The sequence below is a fragment of the Eumetopias jubatus genome, unplaced genomic scaffold, assembly GCF_037043125.1.
Source record: "Eumetopias jubatus isolate StellerSeaLion01/CBP00866 unplaced genomic scaffold, mEumJub1_p1.0 scaffold_6, whole genome shotgun sequence".
NCBI lineage: Eukaryota > Metazoa > Chordata > Mammalia > Carnivora > Otariidae > Eumetopias > Eumetopias jubatus.
Genome location: NW_028274812.1, coordinates 107,567,477 through 107,585,942, shown reverse-complemented (window position 1 = coordinate 107,585,942; position 18,466 = coordinate 107,567,477). Strand labels below are relative to the sequence as shown.

The 18,466-nt window shown below is 55.4% G+C and overlaps 2 protein-coding genes across 4 annotated transcripts; one reads left to right on the top strand and one right to left on the bottom strand.

Moving 5' to 3' along the window:
• Window positions 1–791: 791 nt before the first annotated feature.
• GNMT (glycine N-methyltransferase) lies at window positions 792–3,618 on the top strand. Its single transcript, XM_028097705.2, has 6 exons — window positions 792–1,065; window positions 1,905–2,032; window positions 2,472–2,588; window positions 2,804–2,946; window positions 3,051–3,172; window positions 3,257–3,618. Exons 1-6 carry the CDS (start codon window positions 860–862, stop codon window positions 3,426–3,428), a joined length of 888 nt encoding a protein of 295 aa, XP_027953506.1. The 5' UTR covers window positions 792–859; the 3' UTR covers window positions 3,429–3,618.
• A 130-nt stretch (window positions 3,619–3,748) lies between these two features.
• Window positions 3,749–15,773, bottom strand: PEX6 (peroxisomal biogenesis factor 6). 3 transcript variants are annotated; one of them, XM_028097758.2, is made up of 18 exons: window positions 14,846–15,772; window positions 12,989–13,152; window positions 12,433–12,516; window positions 9,018–9,120; window positions 8,800–8,933; window positions 8,049–8,160; window positions 7,243–7,451; window positions 6,634–6,829; window positions 6,407–6,483; window positions 6,130–6,262; window positions 5,843–6,048; window positions 5,656–5,717; window positions 5,311–5,419; window positions 4,889–5,005; window positions 4,687–4,764; window positions 4,405–4,544; window positions 4,046–4,223; window positions 3,749–3,882 (listed from the first exon to the last, which is right to left on the bottom strand). In XM_028097758.2, the coding sequence occupies exons 1-17, from the start codon at window positions 15,725–15,727 to the stop codon at window positions 4,087–4,089; spliced, it is 2,943 nt and encodes a 980-aa protein (XP_027953559.1). In that variant the 5' UTR covers window positions 15,728–15,772; the 3' UTR covers window positions 3,749–3,882; window positions 4,046–4,086. The 3 variants fall into 3 exon arrangements, with proteins under 3 accessions (XP_027953559.1, XP_027953560.1, XP_087880105.1); XM_028097759.2 differs by lacking the exon at window positions 5,843–6,048 and having other exon boundaries at window positions 6,107–6,262; window positions 14,846–15,773; XM_088023979.1 differs by lacking the exon at window positions 12,989–13,152 and adding an exon at window positions 13,325–13,457 and having other exon boundaries at window positions 3,794–4,223; window positions 12,433–12,511; window positions 14,846–15,773.
• Window positions 15,774–18,466: the final 2,693 nt, after the last annotated feature.

Genomic DNA, 18,466 nt, shown 5'->3' with positions numbered 1-18,466 from the left:
ATGCAATTCTTGATCTCAGGATTGTGAGTTCCAGCCCTATGTTTGGTGCAGAGATTACTTAAAAATAAAATCTTTTTAAAAAAAAATTGAGATTTTTATTTTTATGTTTATTTATTCATTATTTAAATTTTTTTTTTTTTTTTTTTTTTTTTTTTTTGTGGTGATGGTGGGTTTCAAACAGGGTCCTGAAACAGTAAATAGTGCTTAGCAGCCTGCCTGTCGGTGAAGAATTGGGAGGAAAGGGCCGACCTCGCCTTAGCCGACTCAGGGAAAAGCTTCATGCGTTACCTCCACGACAGGGGAACGCCTGCCTCCAGGTGGGCAGATGATCCGCTGGGCCAGAACTGCTCCTGGACTTGGGTGGCCAGACTAGCATTATCCCCAGATACACCCTATTCCTGCCTTTCCTGGCTGACGAGGGCCTCCTGCAGCGGACAATCCTTCTTTAGATATGCTGATACCTTCCTTCACTTGGGGACGGTCCAGTCCGAGGCGCTGAGCTCTGTGTGGACTGGGAAGTTTTCTTTCCTTTCTCTCCAGCTTAGGTGGCTGTGGAGTGGGCGATCTTACTGCCCCCCGCTCTGCGGGCCCCTCCCCGGTCCTCCTGAGGCCGGGCTTAAGGGGCTGGGGGGCTGGGAGGGCCCTTTCCCGCCAGGGGGTCGCCCAGAGGGCTGGCTCTTCCCGCCGGCGAGAAGGGCTGGTTCCGATTGCCCCGCAGAGCCCTCCCCGAGGCCGCGAGCCCAGCAGGGGCGTGTCCCCGCGCTCACCTGCCATTGGGCAGGTGGGGCGGCCGGCCTCTGCCAGGGCCGTACTCCATAAATGCGGAGCGGCCCGGCCGCCGAGCCAGGCGCGCGGCAGGATGGTGGATAGCGTGTACCGTACCCGCTCCCTGGGGGTGGCTGCCGAGGGGCTACCGGACCAGTACGCGGACGGAGAGGCGGCGCGCGTGTGGCAGCTCTACATCGGGGACACCCGCAGCCGCACGGCCGAGTACAAGGCCTGGCTGCTCGGGCTGCTGCGCCAGCACGGCTGCCAGCGGGTGCTCGACGTGGCCTGCGGCACCGGGTGAGCCGGGGCGGGGGGGGGGGGGCGGCGGATGGCCGCGGGGGGGGGAGCAGCCTCCACCGGCGACCCGCAGCCGGCGGGGGCGGGGGGCCCGCGGGGTAGAGCGGGCGGGAGGCAGGGCCGAGGACACCCAGGGTGCGAGGGGGCTGTGGGCACCGCAGGGTGGGGACTCAGGGTGGGGACGGCCGGCTCCTCGGGGCGACGCGTAGGCCGGGCTTTGCGGCCAGACCGACGAAGCTCTCACGGGCCCCAGCTCTGGCATTGCTCCCCAGTGATGGCCTTGGGCAGTGTTAACAGTTAACATTCGTTCAATATTTGCCCGCGCCACGCGCTGTGCCAGGAGCTGTCTTTACACCAATTCTTAAGGTCCTTACAAAACCTCACGAGGTAAGGAGTGATATCCCATTTACGGCTGTCGAAAACCTGCTTCAGAGGGGCGAAGGCCCTCTACCTAGCGGAGAGGAGACTCAGACCCGCGGTGGTTAGGGTCAGGCTATACTACCTTCCCGAGCGCGGGTTCCTCGATCCCAGAGGCCGCAGGCTGCCCCATCTCTCAAAGCGGGGCTAACACCGCCTACCGCACAGGGTTGCCACGAGGCTTAGTGCGCACTGATAGAGTGCCTGGCTCTGAACGGGTGCTAAAAAAACAAAACCAAAAAGTTGCTACCTGGTGGTAAGGCACCGACGTGAGGAACCTCGTTTGAGGTTAGTGGAGAGGGCCTGGGGCGAGGAAGAGGAGGAAAGGACTCAAGACGGAAGTGTCCAGCACAGGGCCTCTTCCTTGCCTTCCCAGGCCCCCTGACTGCCCCTCTCTGCCTCTCCCCTCCGGCCCTGCCCAGGGTGGATTCCATCATGCTGGTGGAAGAGGGCTTCAGCGTGACCAGCGTGGACGCCAGTGACAAGATGCTCAAGTACGCGCTTAAAGAGCGCTGGAACCGGCGGCACGAGCCAGCCTTCGACAAGTGGGGTACGCAGGTCCAGTCAGGCCCTCCCTGCCCATCACCCTGGGCCGCGGTGCTTCCCGCCCTGGGCTCCTTTAGCTCCTGTGCCGGCGTGCTTGTTTTCCTTAAGGGAACAGCAAAATTACTTTCCCTGGAAAGGGAGGCTTAGGCACCAGAATGAGGTATCTGGTAATGCGGGGCTAGTTTTAATGATGTCTGTAGTGTCTTCTCCCTTTTCCCAAATAAAAACCGGTAAGCGCAGAGCCTTTCTTCTCAATCACAGCTTCCTCCCCCCTTGACCCCTCCTTCCCTTCATGCTCCATATCCGTAATCCCCTCCCCCTAACTGGATGGGGAGTCCCCACGTGTCTTTAAGGGGAAACTGAGACAGGGCTGCACTTGGTGGAGGTGGGTACTGCTGGGGCCGTGGTGCCATCCTGACCCCTCTTCCCCTTCCTGGTCCCAGTCATCGAAGAAGCCAACTGGATGACTCTGGACAAAGATGTGCCCCAGCCACCAGGGGGTGGCTTCGATGCTGTCATCTGCCTTGGAAACAGTTTTGCCCACCTGCCAGACTGCAAAGGTGAGACAGGGTGTGGCCTGGAGCCTGGCCCTTGCTTTGAACTATACCTCTTTCCACAGACCCCCTAGGTGCCCGCTCTCCTGCCAGAGCAGACTCTCGTTTTCTGCTCCTCTCTGCCTTGGCGTCAGTATCCCCAGGGAGGAGAAAGCTGGGAGGGAGGCTGGAGCTCGGGGCCCTCAGCAGACGCAGCCTCTCTGCCCCTGCCCGGAGCTCAGGAGACCAGAGCGAGCACCGGCTGGCGCTGAAGAACATCGCGAGCATGGTGCGGCCAGGGGGCCTGCTGGTCATCGATCATCGCAACTACGACCACATCCTCAGCACAGGCTGTGCACCCCCAGGAAAGAACATCTACTATAAGGTGGGGTCCCTGGGGGTGGGAGGCCCAGAATGGGGGATGTGATCCCGGGGTCCAGGCCGCATGGGGGTTGCAGAGGTTAATGCCGCCTGCACCACCGCCTACAGAGTGACTTGACCAAGGACATCACCACATCTGTGCTGACAGTGAACAACAAAGCCCACATGGTGACCCTGGACTATACAGTGCAGGTGCCGGGGGCTGGCCAGGATGGTTCTCCCGGCTTGAGGTACCCACTGGGCTCGGCAGGGGGGTGAAGGGGGGTGGTGCTGAGGCCACCAGTCCTCATGGCTGCTTGGGGGCTCTGTTGCAGTAAGTTCCGGCTCTCCTACTACCCACACTGTTTGGCTTCCTTCACGGAGTTGCTCCGAGCAGCCTTCGGGGGCAAGTGCCAGCACAGCGTCCTGGGCGACTTCAAGCCTTACAAGCCGGGCCAGGCCTACATTCCTTGCTATTTCATCCATGTGCTCAAGAGGACGGACTGAGCGCTGACTGTGGCCTCAGCTCCTACAACCCTCTGCCCAGGCACTGCCAGATCTGGCTGGGGAGGTGGGGGCTAGCAGCCCCATACCAAGGCCAGCCCCCAGCACAGATCCTGGGGTGTGGGGAGGGGCAGACCGCTGCTGCGGGTGCAGGGATTTGGGTTCAGGCAAATGGAAGTGTGAGCAATACAGTCTGTGCCTTTTTCAGTCCCCGCATGCCTTGTGTTTCTGTCAAAAGGCTCGAGCTCCCCGAGGTGCCCTCCCCTGGGGCTTACTCCTTCCACAAGCTTGCTCTTCCACGCTCCAGCCTTTCAGACCACAACCAGCAGGGGGCAGCATATACTTTATTTTCAGCCAAGACTCGGGGGTGGGGGTGGGGAGCAATCCCCAGAGCTCCCTCCAGGCCCAAGTTCCTCCTCCTGAGCAGAGGGTCTTTAGTCTTGGAGCCGGAGCTGGCCTGGAAGGACAAACAGGTAGGCAGGGGATGACGCCCTCTGAGCTCTTGTGGGGCTACTCAGCACCGAGGGGGTCTCCTGGAGTTAGGCAGCCTTTGGGTGCAACAGCAGTATGCAGAGAAGGAGCCCTTTGCTCTCGGGCGTCTGTGGGAATAACCTAAGTACCTTCAGCCCTTGCGGGCAGGGTCCCGGATCGCGGGAGGCTCCTAGCAGGCAGCAAACTTGCGTTGGATGCGCTTGTACCGCAGCAGTTCCTGCTCGCTGACCGAGGGCTGCAGCCGGGCAGCAGCCTGCAGCAGGTCCTCCATGGTGAGGAGCAGTGCCGCGCTCCCAGGCTCCAGCCCTGGGGGGTGGCAAGGGGGCAACAGAGGCTGTGGTCTGCGTCCGAGGAGGGGAAGGCCCTGGGGTGGGCATCTGCTTGCCCAGAGGCCCCCAAATGTCAACAGTTCCTCCTCTGATATCCAGGAGCAGACCTGGTTCCCATTAGCTTTCTGAGTGACCTCCGGGGCTGGCAAACAGCTCACCTTCCTCCAGGTCCCGGAGCCTGCGTTTGAGGGCAGCTGTCATGGCATCAGAGCAGAGGGAATAGAGGTCTGCACCCGTCAGCTGGGGAGGGCAGCGATCCAGCACGTTCACCAAGCTCACAGAGGGCTCTAGCTTGAATCTGTTGCACAGATAGAGGAAAGAAACGCAGTCTTTAGTCTGTCAAAAGGCATCCCCGACCAGCTTATTCTGCATGTTGCATTTATCCCCCTAACCATCCCAAGGCCCAAGCCCCTTGGGAGTCTCCCCCTAATGGGGCATACTTGCGTGTGATGGCACTTAGAACACGTAGCTGGGAGGCGCGGTCCTCGCTCACCCCCACAAACACCAGCTTGTCAAATCTTTAGGGAAACAGGCAGGCGTAAGTGTCAGGGAGCCCAGCGTGACGGTGGAGGAGGCACAGGATGGGGGTAAAGGGCCAGGCCCAGAAGGGCGCAGTAGAGGTGAGAGGTACGGGGCGCACACCTGCCAGGCCTCAGAAGGGCAGGGTCCAGGAGGTCTGGTCTGTTGGTGGCTCCAATCACAAACACATCCTGAGTGCTGTGAAGCCCATCCAGCTCAGCCAGGAGCTGAGACACCACCCTGCAAGTGAGGATATGGAGGCCAGAGAGTCCTTGGCCCTTCCCCAGCCTCTGCCCTACCTGTGGGGCCCCTCCTTGCAGGCCTTCTCCACGGGGCTGCCTGTGTGGTTGTGCCCTGTAGACCCCTCCACGCAGGCCCCCCTGTTCTCCTCAGTGTTCCCCACCTGACTCCACGGCCCCCCCCTCTGCTGTTACACTGTTTCGGAACTGGAATGGCAGGAACTCTTTGGGCTCTGAAGACTGCTGCAACCTGTCTCCCATCCCTCCGTCTTGGACCCCAGACTCCAATCTGGTTCAGACCCCTACCTGTCCATCACACCTCCAGAGTCTCCACTTCGCCCCCGGCTTGGGGCCAGCGAGTCCAGCTCATCAAAGAAGATAATGCACGGAGCCGCAGCCCTGGCCCTGGCAAACACTGAGGAGAGAAAGGGACCCACAGGAGGGGGAAGCTCAGGGGGGATCTGAAGTCAGGCGATGGAGGAGGGGAAGCCAGGAGTGACAATTCACCACTCCAGGCACTAGGCCACCCTGGGCAGGTCCTCTGGAGAAAGGACCACGAGACGGTGGAAAGACCAGGAGCCACCGGGGGGTGGGCAGCACAAGGGCCCAAGGGTTTGGCAAGGGCTAGAAGCCTGGCCCCTCCTCACTCACCTTCTCGCACGTTCTCCTCACTCTGACCCACGTACATGTTGATGAGCTCAGGCCCCTTCACGCTGAGGGAGAGGATGAGACTCGTCAGATGCATAAACACAAACTGACCTGTCAGCCAGCCCCGCCTGCTCCCCAGCCTGCTGCAGCTCCCAGTCTGCCCACCACCCCTTCCACACCCCCTCGCCACCTGAGGAAGGTGAGGCAGCATTCAGTGGCTACTGCCTTGGCCAGGAGGGTCTTGCCCGTGCCGGGGGGACCATGGAGCAGAAGACCTGAGCGCCTGAGGCCCAGGCTCAGCAGCTCAGGGTGCTCTAGAGGGAGCTGAATGGTCTCCAGAATCTCCTTCTTCACCTCCTGCAGCCCGCCCACATCATGCCAGGACACTGAGGGGATCTAAGAGATGGACAGTGTGTGGTTGGGGACAGGGTGGTGGAAAGAGCTCCTGTCCTACCTCGGAGGACCTGGAGTCTCTACCTTGGGGGCTCCAATGGCCTGGGAGTGGGCTGTCTGCATCTGCTCAAGTGCCTGCCCGAAATCCTCAGCCAGGAGAGGAAAGCCGGCAGCACAGAGCTCCCCCTCCTCCTCCTCACTCAAGCCACCTGCCAGCCTGCAAAGACAAACCCAGGGAGACCTCTGGGGGACCTCACCGAAAGCCTCCTCCCCATCAGGCTCCTGGCTCCTCCTCCCCCCACCCCAGCCCCACCCGTATTTCCTCTTGCCTCCTTTTCCCTCCTGTGCCCAGTTTCCTCACCCCGAGTTCTTGACCCTGGTGCAGGCTGCCCGGGCGCTGTAGGTCAAAAGGGCATAGAGATCCCCTACGACGAAGCCCTGGGGAACCACAGCAGAGGGCACGTGAGCGGGGCACAGTAGGCAGGGACCCTCAGGGGGCCGGTCCCCCAGTGGGATTAACGGCCCAGGGTTGAAGCCCCCACGGGCAGGGCAGCAGGACTGGGGGGGGTCCCCTGCCTCGGCACTCACCGCACACCGCCGTGCCAGCTGCGTCAGGTTCACCTCTTGGCCCAGAGGGAGGTGGGCGGTGAGGGCCCGCAGGACACTGAGCCGCTGCCCCTCTGACAACACGGGCACCTCCAGCTCATGAGGGAACGCTGTCTGCACGTCGGCGGGCATGTCCCGGGCCTGGCTTGCGGTGCCCACGACCATCAGGGGCGGGCAGCTGCAGACACAGAGGGGTGCTGAGGGCCAGAGTGCGGCTGGCGGCCCCTGAGTGCTGTCTCGTCACGAGGCAGGGAGGTGGGTGGGTGCGGGCATGGGGGAGGGAGGTGAGCGCCCCAAAACTTCCTGCCTGGGGCTCCATCGGCACACCTCGAGAGGGGGACCTGTGCCCCCCCCACACACACAGGGAGCTCACCGAGGGTAGAGGCTGTGCTTTTTCTCTGACGTAGTGCTCCCCACGAAATACTAGGGACTGCACTCCCCGCCCCTCTGGATACCCCAAGCTCCTCAGCTCAGGACTGTCCGGAGGACAGCCCAACGGGCGGGATGTCTGAGGAGCCACTGAGGAGGAGGGGACAAAGGCTGCAGAGAGGTGGGGGCCTGCCCTTTCACAGACCCAGCTCTGTGCCATACCTGGCGAGGGGCTCCTCATCAAGGAGGAGCTGACGCAGCGTGGCCACCACACGGGCATCCTCACCTAGCCCATCACGGTCCCGGCCCAGAAGGTCCACAGCTGTCAGCAACAGAACCACAGGCCGGCAGCGCCGGGCCCGGGAGAAGACAGCCCGCAGCTTCGTCTCCACAGCCCCGCTGCTGTCTGCACAGAGGCTAGAGCAGGACACCTGGGGACGGGGCCCCAGTGGTCTGTGAGCAAAGGGCAGGTGTGACGGAGGCAGGAAGGGCAGGGAGAGGGGCCAGAAGAAGATGCAGGCCACCTTGTTTTAGAGGGCAGAGATGGGGGGCAGTAGCACCGGCTAAGTCCTACCTCCTCTTTACCCCAACCTCACTCCCTGGACTGCCCATCACAGTCTTCAAACCCCTTCCTTTTTGAAAGCATCTTTTCGGGGCGCCTGGGTGGCTCAGTCGTTAAAGAGTCTGCCTTCGGGGGCGCCTGGGTGGCTCAGTTGGTTAAGCGTCTGCCTTGGGCTCAGGTCATGATCCCAGGGTCCTGGGATCGAGCCCCGCGTCGGGCTCCCTACTCGGCAGGGAGCCTGCTTCTCCCTCTCCCACTCCCCCTGCTTGTGTTCCTGCTCTATCTCTCTGTCAAGTAAATAAAAAAAAAAATCTTTAAAAAAGCAAGCAAGCGGCAAGCAAGCATCTTTTTGTAGCTGAGAATCACGGGAATATGTCTGACCTACTCCGGTGCCGGGGCCAGGCTGGTGGCCAGAAGGGAGAGGGGAGAGGGAGAATCTGGGCTTCACCTCACCAGGTACCCTCACCTTCAGGAGGTGGAGCCCAAGGCGGCTGCAGGCTGCAGTGACAGCTGTGGTTTTGCCACTGCCGGGGGGACCCCGGAGAAGGACACTGCTGGTTCCTGTCAACAGGGCACCTCTGCAACCAGAGAGCAGACACTTGTCCTCTCCATTCTGCTCAAACTGAAGAGCCCCCAGGAACAGAGGGACCCGTGGATCGAGAAAGCAGGCACCCTCTCTCTCCTGGCGGCCTCCCTCCTCCTCCAGGGCTGGTGCCGTAGCTCGCCTACCACCTGGGGTGCCCTGGCAGGGGCGCGGAGCGCATCCAGCAGCCGGGACAGTTCCCTTTCTCATCACTGCCTTCAGTAAAGCCTTGACTGCTATGTCTGGTCTGGATCATATGGAGAGGAATTAGGGGAGGGTCTGTGTCTACACGTAGGCCAGTGGTATGAGGAACGTTAGCTTTTGGGGCAAGGGTGGTGAAGGCCAGAATGGCTAGTGGGCTCCCCAAGGGGAAGGGCAGTCTCAGAGATAGCTGTCCCTGGTGGAGATTCTTCTTCCACAGTCAACCTTGAAGGCTGGAGGTTATCCCCAGAAAGGAGCCTAGGAATTTGCTTACGGGAAGGACATGGGCTAGCGGCCTGGGCATACTGGTTTGAGGGAGGTCCACCAACCTGACACTGGCCAGCGCATTAGGAACTGCTTGTCCGGCCCACTGCCTGTCCGGAGATGTTCCGAGCAGGCCTCTCCCCCGCACTGAGGCTGCGGCCTCACTCACCCTGGCTGGAGGCGAGGCTTCAGGGCAGCACAGAGCTCAGTCACCAAGGTCTCCAGTCCCGGAGGAGACAAGCTATTCCAGGGAGTGGATTCTCCTGAAGCGAGCCTTGGGACAGGGCTCAGGGTAGAGCCCACCTGTGAAAGGTGGGAGGAAGCTTTAGTGTCTGGAAGCTGTTTCTGTTCCTTTTCCCAGGTCTAGTCCCATCCCCAAGGCCTCACCAAGTACAAAGAGGTATGAGCGGTGTCTGCCAAGTAGGCGCTGGTTGGCCCATCCGGAGCTTCCCCAACAGTTTTCTTCACTTTAAAAAACATCTCCCGCCACCTGCAGGAAAGAAGCCCAATGAGCTGCAGACCCAGAGCCCACATACACCCCTCCCTAAGGATGAGGTGGCTGTCTCAATCATAGAGGTCGACCACAGGGACAAACTCAAGAGCAGCATGAATAACTGCCCCTAGACATGGCAGGGGGTGAGGAAGGGGAGGGGAGGAGGGGTGTAAAAGAGCACATGGCTCCGACACATTTTGAGGGCAGGAGCTCTAAGTGTCCTCCACATCCCTCATGACAACCATCAGAGTGTTGGGATGTGTTTCTCCAGGTAAATGGCCTTCCCGCCCATTGCAGTGGGAGAAGCCACAGCTGCGCTAAGCAATGATCATCGGACCATTTTCACTGGCTTCAGAATACAGTCTTCCCTTCCAATTCATACCTCCCAAGGCCTTCCAAAACCTCAGCAGGAAGAGTCCCTTGGCTCTTATCCAATAATCCACAAAATCGAATTGCAGATTCCTTATTAAAGACATCTAATGATTAATTCTCTATTTGGCTGCACATTAGAATTACCTGTGAGACTTTTGAAAAGCAACATCTCCCACATATTGTATGATTCCATTCAGCAGATTGGTAATTGCTGGGGGCTGAGGGAAGGATGGAGTAGGGTTTGCTAATGGAAAAGGGTTTTGGGGGGATGAAAATGTTCTGGAATTCAATAGTGGTGTTGGTTGCATAACCTTATGAATATAGTAAAAGCCCCTGAATTGTACACATTAAAAGTGAATTAGATCTCAATTTTTAAAAAAGCAACTCTACACCCAATGTGGGGCTCAAACTCGTGACCCTGAGATCAAGAGTTGCATGCTCTACTAAGCCAGCCAGGCACCTCAATTTTTTAAATTAGCATTTTTCTCTCCTTTCTAAAAAATGAAAAGACTGCACAGGCCCCAGCCTCACCTTGACTCTGCTCCAATAGGTCTGGGGTGGGGCCCAGGCATCTGCATTTTTTGAAAGCTCCCCCAGCCATAACAGGGCTATGCGTTCACTGGCTAGTCTCAGAGTGAGCTGGGGCTACTCAACTTACGAAGGGAGAAGAGAGTGGGGAGCAGGTAGTAGTGACTAGCCCAATCTTCCAGAAAAGAAATGATGAACTACTCCCCTCTTTAATCCTCAGGTGGAAAGGCAATCACTTGGCCCAGACTATAACTTGGGCCTTTTTAAGTTCCAGCCGGTGCAAATTCCTTTGTTCACATTGTCTCATTCATAAAGCTGCTTACTCTTGGCAGCAAAGTGGGGTGTGTGGGAATAACTCCAGGTGGAGGGGAGAAGCATACCAGATTGGTATTATGAATTCTCACAATTATTAGGGTAGGCAGTTATCGTGATAAAAAGTGGAACATAAGGAAGCCTGTGTCTTACTGTTATTCAGTATAAATGAACAGTGGGTACTTCTATCCAACTGGTAGAAATCTACCAGGCCTCACCATTTTACATGGAACCTGGCATCTCGATCCTGAGTCACAGTGTACATGGTGAGCAGTGGAATCCAAGGAAGAACAGCACTGTGGGAGGTTAGGGGGAAGTGCCCTCTCCATGGACAGCAGTAGGACCATCTCGGTAACTACAAGGATCAGACCTCTTGAACACATCTGGATATTGCTGGGGAAAGCTGGGTTGTGTTCTCAAGAGCCAGATGGGAGACAGTGGAGTGGAATCCTGCTGGCTTGCTTGGGAGAGGGGAACCGTGGAAGAAGCTGCAGAGGCTACCCCACCATTGGAATTCCATTCCAGGGATCATAGGAGCCTCCTAGCAAGGCCTCCCTGACCAGGTCTGGGGGAAGAGGGCTAAAGCACCCATCTCTGTCTGTCCTTGGACCCACCTGCCCACCTGAACCTCACTTTCCAGGACCTGCTCAGGAGGAGGAACTGTGTGCTTAGCACCCAGAGGAGGGAGGCAGTCTCTACAGGGCTGGAACAGCAGAGATCCAGGAACAGAACAGGCTTGCTCGTCTGTCTCAGAAGGGCCCAGTGCCTGGGCATTCTGTAGTTTTCCTACACAAAGCTAGCTCGTAGATACTGGCTATATTTAAGATGGGAGACACAAGTGGGAGGTGACTAATACATATCAGCCTGGCATTTTCTACCAGGCCCCAGTTGTAGATTAGATTTGGAAAAGCTCAAAGAGGTGCCATGAGCCTTAAATGGGGTTACAAAGGGTACTACCAGGCCCTTCACATGGGTACCACAGCTCTGAATGAACCAAGCTCTGAATGTTGACCAAGGATGAATCAGGCACTCTAAACTGCATCTGTCTTGGCAGAGGACCCAGGCTGGCTAGGCCAGAGGCCTTGGGCATGCCAACTCTTACACCTTAGTTCCTTCTGGCTGGCCCCACCACCTCACTGAAATCCCCTGTGGACGTTGGATTAGTGTGTCTATCAGTTGTGCTCTCCTTCTAGTACAATGCTACAGGAAATCAGTCCTGGGGTATCAGGCTACATATTCTCCCGCTTCCCAGAAAGCCCAAGCAGTCTCTGAATTCTGTGCCTCACCATTTTACATGGAACCTCTATGATCAGTGTCTAGAGGGAGGAGAAAGGTTGGACTCCTTGTTTTGGGTGCTTGGGTCACTTATGCTTGATTTCTCACTCTTTATTGAGAATAAGGAAAAAGAGAAGGCCTCTCAATGACAGCAGCAATCTGTCTCTCCCCCATTTTGGGAGATGGGATTGAAAAGCTGCATGTGCACACACCATTAATTAGCACAGAAATCAAAGCCTGGGTCTCCTTATGTTGAGTATATGGGAGGTGTGGCCTGAAAACTGGCCCAAACGACCCTGTGGTTGAGAATGAAAAGCAAGGAATCTCATGTTGGGCTAGGCCCTTAAACTTCTTAATGCTTTCCTTTACCTATAACCACACAACAATTTGAGGATAAACACCTCCCAAAGGCAGCAGGCGGTGGTTCTTAATCTTTTTTTCAGTTCCCGTGACTATTTGAGAACTTGAAGAAAGCATTTACCGTTTCTCTAGAAAAATGTTAATGACAGGGGCGCCTGGGTGTCTCAGTCGGTTAAGCATCTGCCTTCAGCTCAGGTCATGATCCCAGGGTCCTAGGATCGAGCCCCCAGTCGCACCGGGCTCCCTGCTCAGCAGAGAGTCTGCTTCTCCCTCTCCCTCTGCCCCTCCCCCGTGCTCGTGCTCTCTTGCTCTATCAAATAAATAAAATCTTTTAAAAAATGTACACGACAACCAAGTTTTCTTATATGCAAAATTATTCCACACAACTGGTGGGGAGGGGATCATAGAACTCTTGCACCCAGGTTAGGAATCCCAGCTGTAGGGTAAGAGGCAGCTGCATACCTGGGCAGTTTCTCTGGGCTTCCTTCCAGGATCTCTACTTGCCCAACTGTTGGCACACACAGAACATCCCCTTCCTGGACTGCCCTGCAACACAGCAGTGGCCCTGGTCAGCTCACAGTGAGAGTCAAGAGCATGGGCCTGACACATCCCCGCATGTCTACTCCCAACCTGCAGACCATAAGGGCCTACCGCCCACCCAGAGATTCCAAGCAGTTGTCCAGAGAACACATCTGACCTAGAATGAGCTGGAGGGAATGGCAGAAAGGCTAGAAAGGGGGAATCAGGGAGCAGTGAGGGGCAAAGCAGGATCCTGGCTCTTTGTGGGCCCTCTCATATCAAAGAGGTTTCTCAGTTTAGATTGTCCAGATTCACCTCATGGTACCAATTTCTCTTCTATTGACCACCTACCACACCAAGAAGCATCTATCCACAACATTGCCTAAAATGCGGCTTTGTAAAGTAAGGCAGAGGCTCTCTGGGACCTGAATCTAAGGCATGGGATAGGAGGAGAGCAAGGGTGAGATGCTATCCTCCTTGAAAGCGGTAAGCAGCTAACCTGGGTGTCTGAAAGTGCCGGTAAAGAACATGGTCATAATTTCCGTTGGTGCTGTAGTGGGGAGAGGACACAATTTCGATGTGTAACTCTTTGGCAAACAGAGGCCCGGGCAGCACTGAGCAGCTTCCTTTGTCTTCAGGGGTGCTGGAGCCTTCCAAGTGCCTCTATTAGAGAAATAAGCACCACCTTATAACCTTCTCCCAAGGAGTCAGGCTCTGCCCTACCTTAACTTTAGCAGCCAATATTTCTATTTGCATCCTCTAACCACAAGGCCTGTGGGAGGGGAGGCCTAAGGTAGCCAAACTGAATACCTGTATCTTCCCTAGATACAGAAACCTCTCCTTCTCATGGGCACCAGGATTTCTGACTCTAGCTCCAAAAGGTGCCCCAGTACAAATAACCTTTCTGCGATACCTTTAAGTTGACCCTGAGCCAGGAAAGTGGTAAAGACATTTAATTCCCACAAGTCCTTTTGAGTGACACCAGGCAGCAAGTGGAGTTGATATTAATTGGACATTTAGCGGGGACACTGAATTCAGGTTGTGGGAAAAGGATATGATCTCACTGAAGCTGAAAGGGTTGGTTCAGCTGAACGAGCTCCAGTCTGAGGACTCCAGTTTTTCCTCCATTTGAAAGGAAACCCACACCTGACTCCCATCCATGCATATCTTATGTCCTTCTTGACATCTTATAGCACTAATTGGCTATTCCAGCATTAGCTAACAGAACTTTCTACAGTGATAGAAATGTTACCTACACGTGCTATTGAGCATTTGACACGTAACTGAAGCAACCGAAGAACCAAGTTTTAAATTTTATTAGTTTTAATTAATTTAAAAAGCCACACTGTGGCTAGTGGCTTCCATATTGGACAGTATAGGTTTAAACCATACATCTAGGTGCCTAATTAAACAGTAGACTATATTTGTGCCCCCAAATACAACGATCTTCTTGAAGTAATCTCCTTAAAGGCAGAAACCAAAAATTTCTCTTCGGTATATTTACCAAAATATTAAAATCAAATACCAGGCACTAAAGATAGTAACAAGCCCTCCCCTTTAAGGAATTTACAATATAGGGGCGCCTGGGTGGCTCAGTCGTTAAGCGTCTGCCTTCGGCTCAGGTTGTGATCCCAGGGTCCTGGGATCGAGCCCCGCATCGGGCTCCCTGCTCCGCGGGAAGCCTGCTTCTCCCTCTGACCCTCCCCCTGCTTGTGTTCCCTCTCTCACTGTGTCTCTCTCTGTCAAATAAATAAATAAAATCTTTAAAAAAAAAAAAGGAATTTACAATATATAACTGAGGATTAGACAGAGTGCATAATCATAACGGGACAGAAATAAATGCCCTAAGAAAGGTACAAAATGCTGTAGGAGAAAGAAGTCATGTTAAATATACAGTAAGATCATGTACGGCTTTGGGAAGAAGGTGGCATCTTTAGATGGGCTTTGAAGGAAAGGATGGTAGGACTTTAACAGATGAGGCTAGAAGAACAGGAAGGAATTTGAAGTCAAGGATAAGCATGAGCAAAAGAAATGTCGTTTCATCCTCCATAGTACTCAGAACAATTCGGGATACACTGTAGCAATTCAAACAATTGATTAAGTAGATTAATATACTGTATATACCTGGTAATTTGAGGATGACTGTCCCCTTGAATAGATGAAAGCCCTTCCCATGCACCACTACACCATGGAGGATTTTATTTTGATTATAGAGAATAGATAAATAAGACTAAGAGACATTAAGATCTAAGGAGTAAGGGATCTAAATTCTACAGCTCTCTTCTTCCAATTCAATTGAGATAAGGAAGAGGGAATAAGGAGTGGGAGCATTCCTGACCTCAGTCTTGTATCCTACCTGAATTCTGAGCTCTCCCACTTCCAGGGGATCACAGCCGAGATTAAAAGCCAGAGTGGCAGGCACGAGGGCTAGTCCGTCAGCGAGGGGCTCTCCCGGCTGCCCAGAGCCGGGTCCCAGCCTTTCAGACAGGTCCCAGCGAGGCTCTAGGACCCGCACCCTGGCCAAATGTGGCTGGGAAGTGTTCGACGACTCTCCGGCTCGGGTCACCCACACCCATTCGCCCTGGAAGAGGCCCAGGCTACGGAGACAACTCCGGCTAACTCCCAGTGAATCTCCAGTCCCTCCCAGAACTCCCCGGAGTCGCCGGACTGTGCGGTTAACCGCGAAGGAGGACACCACGGGTGGGGGTGGGGGCCGGCTGTTGTCCTCAGCCTCCTGACCCAGTTTGGCCCGCCCACGGAGCTCAGTCACAGCTAGCCGCGTCCCTGGGCCCAGCAGCCCTTGCAACGCCGGCCGCGTCTCCAGCACCCGCGGTCCGGGCACTGGCAGGGCCTCTCCGCGCCGCACCAGCAGCGGCCCGACTCGCGGTCCCAGCCCGGGCCCCGGCGGGGTCCCAAGCAGCGCCCAGCCCAGCGCCGGAGGGCGCCGCACGGGCCGCGCCCGCACCCACGCCCCGGAGCCCAGAGCCAAGAGCCGCAGCAGCGCGCGGCTAACCAGCAGCTGCGGGGGCCCTGGACCCTGCTCTTCGGTCTCCGCGCCCGGCCCCTCCAGGGCCGCCACTAGCAGCGCCGGCCCTGCGGGGCTCTCCTCTGCGGGCCGCAGGGCCAGCACCAGGCCCAGCCCCGCCGCAGGCCACGGGCCCCCGGGGGGCAGCAGCACCGCCAACGGGGGTGCCTCGGTCGGGAAGGGCTCCAGGACCCGCAAGACGGCCAGCGCCATTGTGACAGGAGACCAACGAGGAAGACGAAGGAGAGCGGCTTCCGGAGCCAGACCGCAGCAGGCCGTTTCCGCTTCCGTCCGGGGAGGTGCAAGGAGAGCGGGCGGGGCGGCGGGTCCCTGGTGCGTGCTCCTGGAGGGCGAGCGGCGGCCCAGATCGGCGGGTTGGTTCGTCGGTGGCCGTAACGCGTTCACGGCCGCTGCGCAGTCTTTTGAGACTGTGTTTGCGCGGATCTGCCTTCCGCGCCTGCTAGGGGAGTAACGTCCTCTCAACTGCCCTGCCATGCACGTAACAGTTAATTTAATGATCAACGAACCGTCAGCGTGCCCAGGACCAGGGCTGGGAGCTATGGGTGGAGTGTTGAGGAAGAAGTAGTCCAGTCCTCTGTGAACTCCTACCGTTTCCACGGTGGAACTGTAGGCACTGAGGTTTGGGGGTTGTGGGGAAGGTTGCAGGAGGGAGTGGTAGGATAAAACTGTCTCAGACATGCTTATGGGTATGTAGTGGCTGCCGGCTGGATTACTACATGTGATTCATGTAGCCCTGGAGTACTTGGTGCTACCACACCTGTTCCAACACATCCTACACAAAACCCACGTCCCAGTGTTTTCTTGTCCTGTTTATTGTCCTGTTTGTTCTACTCCCACCAAACGTGAAGCGAAGACAAAGCAGCTTCGCTTTTTCATCCCTCCAAAACCAGTTGCTCTCCCCGCCCCACGAATCCTTGCAAACTGGAGACCCACGTCCTGTTTCTACTCTACGGGGTGGGGGGGATGTGTGTTTCCGGGAGGGGGCAGTAGAGCAGGCAGAAGAGAGGGGTTCAAGGCTTCAGTCATGAGCACTAACCAATAGCTTGCTTCCCAACTTTGCTGTTACTTAGATTCCATCCTTGTGTCCGCCTCCACTGCTCTGGGCAAGACACTTGGACACTGGCAGGCCACACTTCCAGTTACTAACAACAACAAAAAAATATTTGCACTTAGAATCAATGGATTGGTTGGTGGTAATCTACGCTTTCTGGACCTTGCATTCTCCAAACACTGCCTAACTCTCCTTCACCGCTGAACAACATGAGTTGTGCAGTCTTCTACTTTGTACGTTTTGAATTCCTGAAAATTTCCTGAAAATCTGAGAGTTGAATACTAGATTTACATGTTAGAAGGTATTTCTATTCCTAGCAAGACAAGAAGGTATTTTTTATGTATTTATGTATTTTTAATTTTTTTAAGATTTTTAAAAATTTATGAGAGAGAGAGCAGAAGCAGGGGTGTGGCAGAGGCAGAAGCAGGGGTGTGGCAGAGGCAGAGGGAGAAGCCGGCTCCCCGCTGAGCAGAGAGCCCAATGTGGGGCTCCATCCCAGGACCCTGGGATCACGACCTGAGCCGAAGGCAGACGCTTAACGACTGAGCCAGCTAGGCGCCCCTATTTTTTATTTTTTAAGTAGGCTCCATACTGGGGCTTGAACTCATGACCTTGAGATCAAAGCCTGAGCTGAGATCAAGAGTCAGATGCCCACCCAGGCCCTCCAAGAAAATATTTTTTAGGGGCACCTAGGTGGCTCAGTCATTAAGCGTCTGCCTTCGGCTCAGGTCATGGTCCCAGGGTCCTGGGATCGAGCCCCGCGTCGGGCTCCCTGCTCCGCGGGAAGCCTGCTTCTCCCTCTCCCATTCCCACTGCTTGTGTTCCCTCTCTCGCTGTGTCTCTGTCAAATAAATAAATAAAATCTTTAAAAAAATATATTTTTTAAATGTCTGATTATAGTTCCTGGAGTATATCTAGTCTTAAACTTGAAATTGCTCAGTTCCACTTTTTGTTTGTTTTTTGTTTTGTGAGAGAGAGAGCACAGGCACGCTTGAGGTGGGGACACAGGGAGAGGGAGAGAATCTTTTTTTTTTTTTTAAGATTTTATTTATTTATTTGACAGAGACAGCAAGAGCAGGAACACAAGCAGGGGGAGTGGGAGAGGGAGAAGCAGGCTTCCTGCCAGGCAGGGAGCCCGATGTGGGACTCGATCCCAGGACCCTGGGATCATGACCCTAGCTGAAGGCAGACGCTTAACGACTGAGCCACCCAGGCGCCCAGAGGGAGAGAATCTTAAGCAAACTCCACACTGAGTGTGGATCCCAATGTGGGGTTCCATCTTACAATGCTGAAATCATGACCTGACCTGAGCCGAAATCAAGAGTTGGACACTTAACCAACTGAGCAACTCAGGCAGTCCTCTACTTTTTTTTTTTTTAAGTAATCTCTCTGCCCAGCATGGGGCTGGAACTCACAGCCCAAGATCAAGAGTCACGTGCTCCCCTGACTTAGCCAGGCTCCTCCTCTAGTTCCACATCTTTAAAAGAGCATGCAAAAATATACTAGGGACCTGAATGCATATGGATGAAAGTTCCCATTTGGTAGTTCTGAACTGTATTATGTGGTTCTGTCCCCTTGCTTCCCAGAGGGCCCAAGGTTTGGGAGGATGGTGGTGTGAGTCCTAAAAGGATATGCCTGCTTTACATAGGCAAGTTCTAGGCCTCAGGACTACAGTGCTCCTTGAGGGCTTGGGCATGGGTAAATAAATCTGGTCTCCTGTCTACTTCAGCACCCATATAGACACAAATATCCATCCACAAATATCCTTCCTTCCCAGGCTTTTCCCCCAGCAAATAATGGTTGGGATACAGTCTGCTTTGTGTTACTTTGAAACTGTCATTAATCATTGGGAGCCAAATACTATTTCCATAAGATAAGAG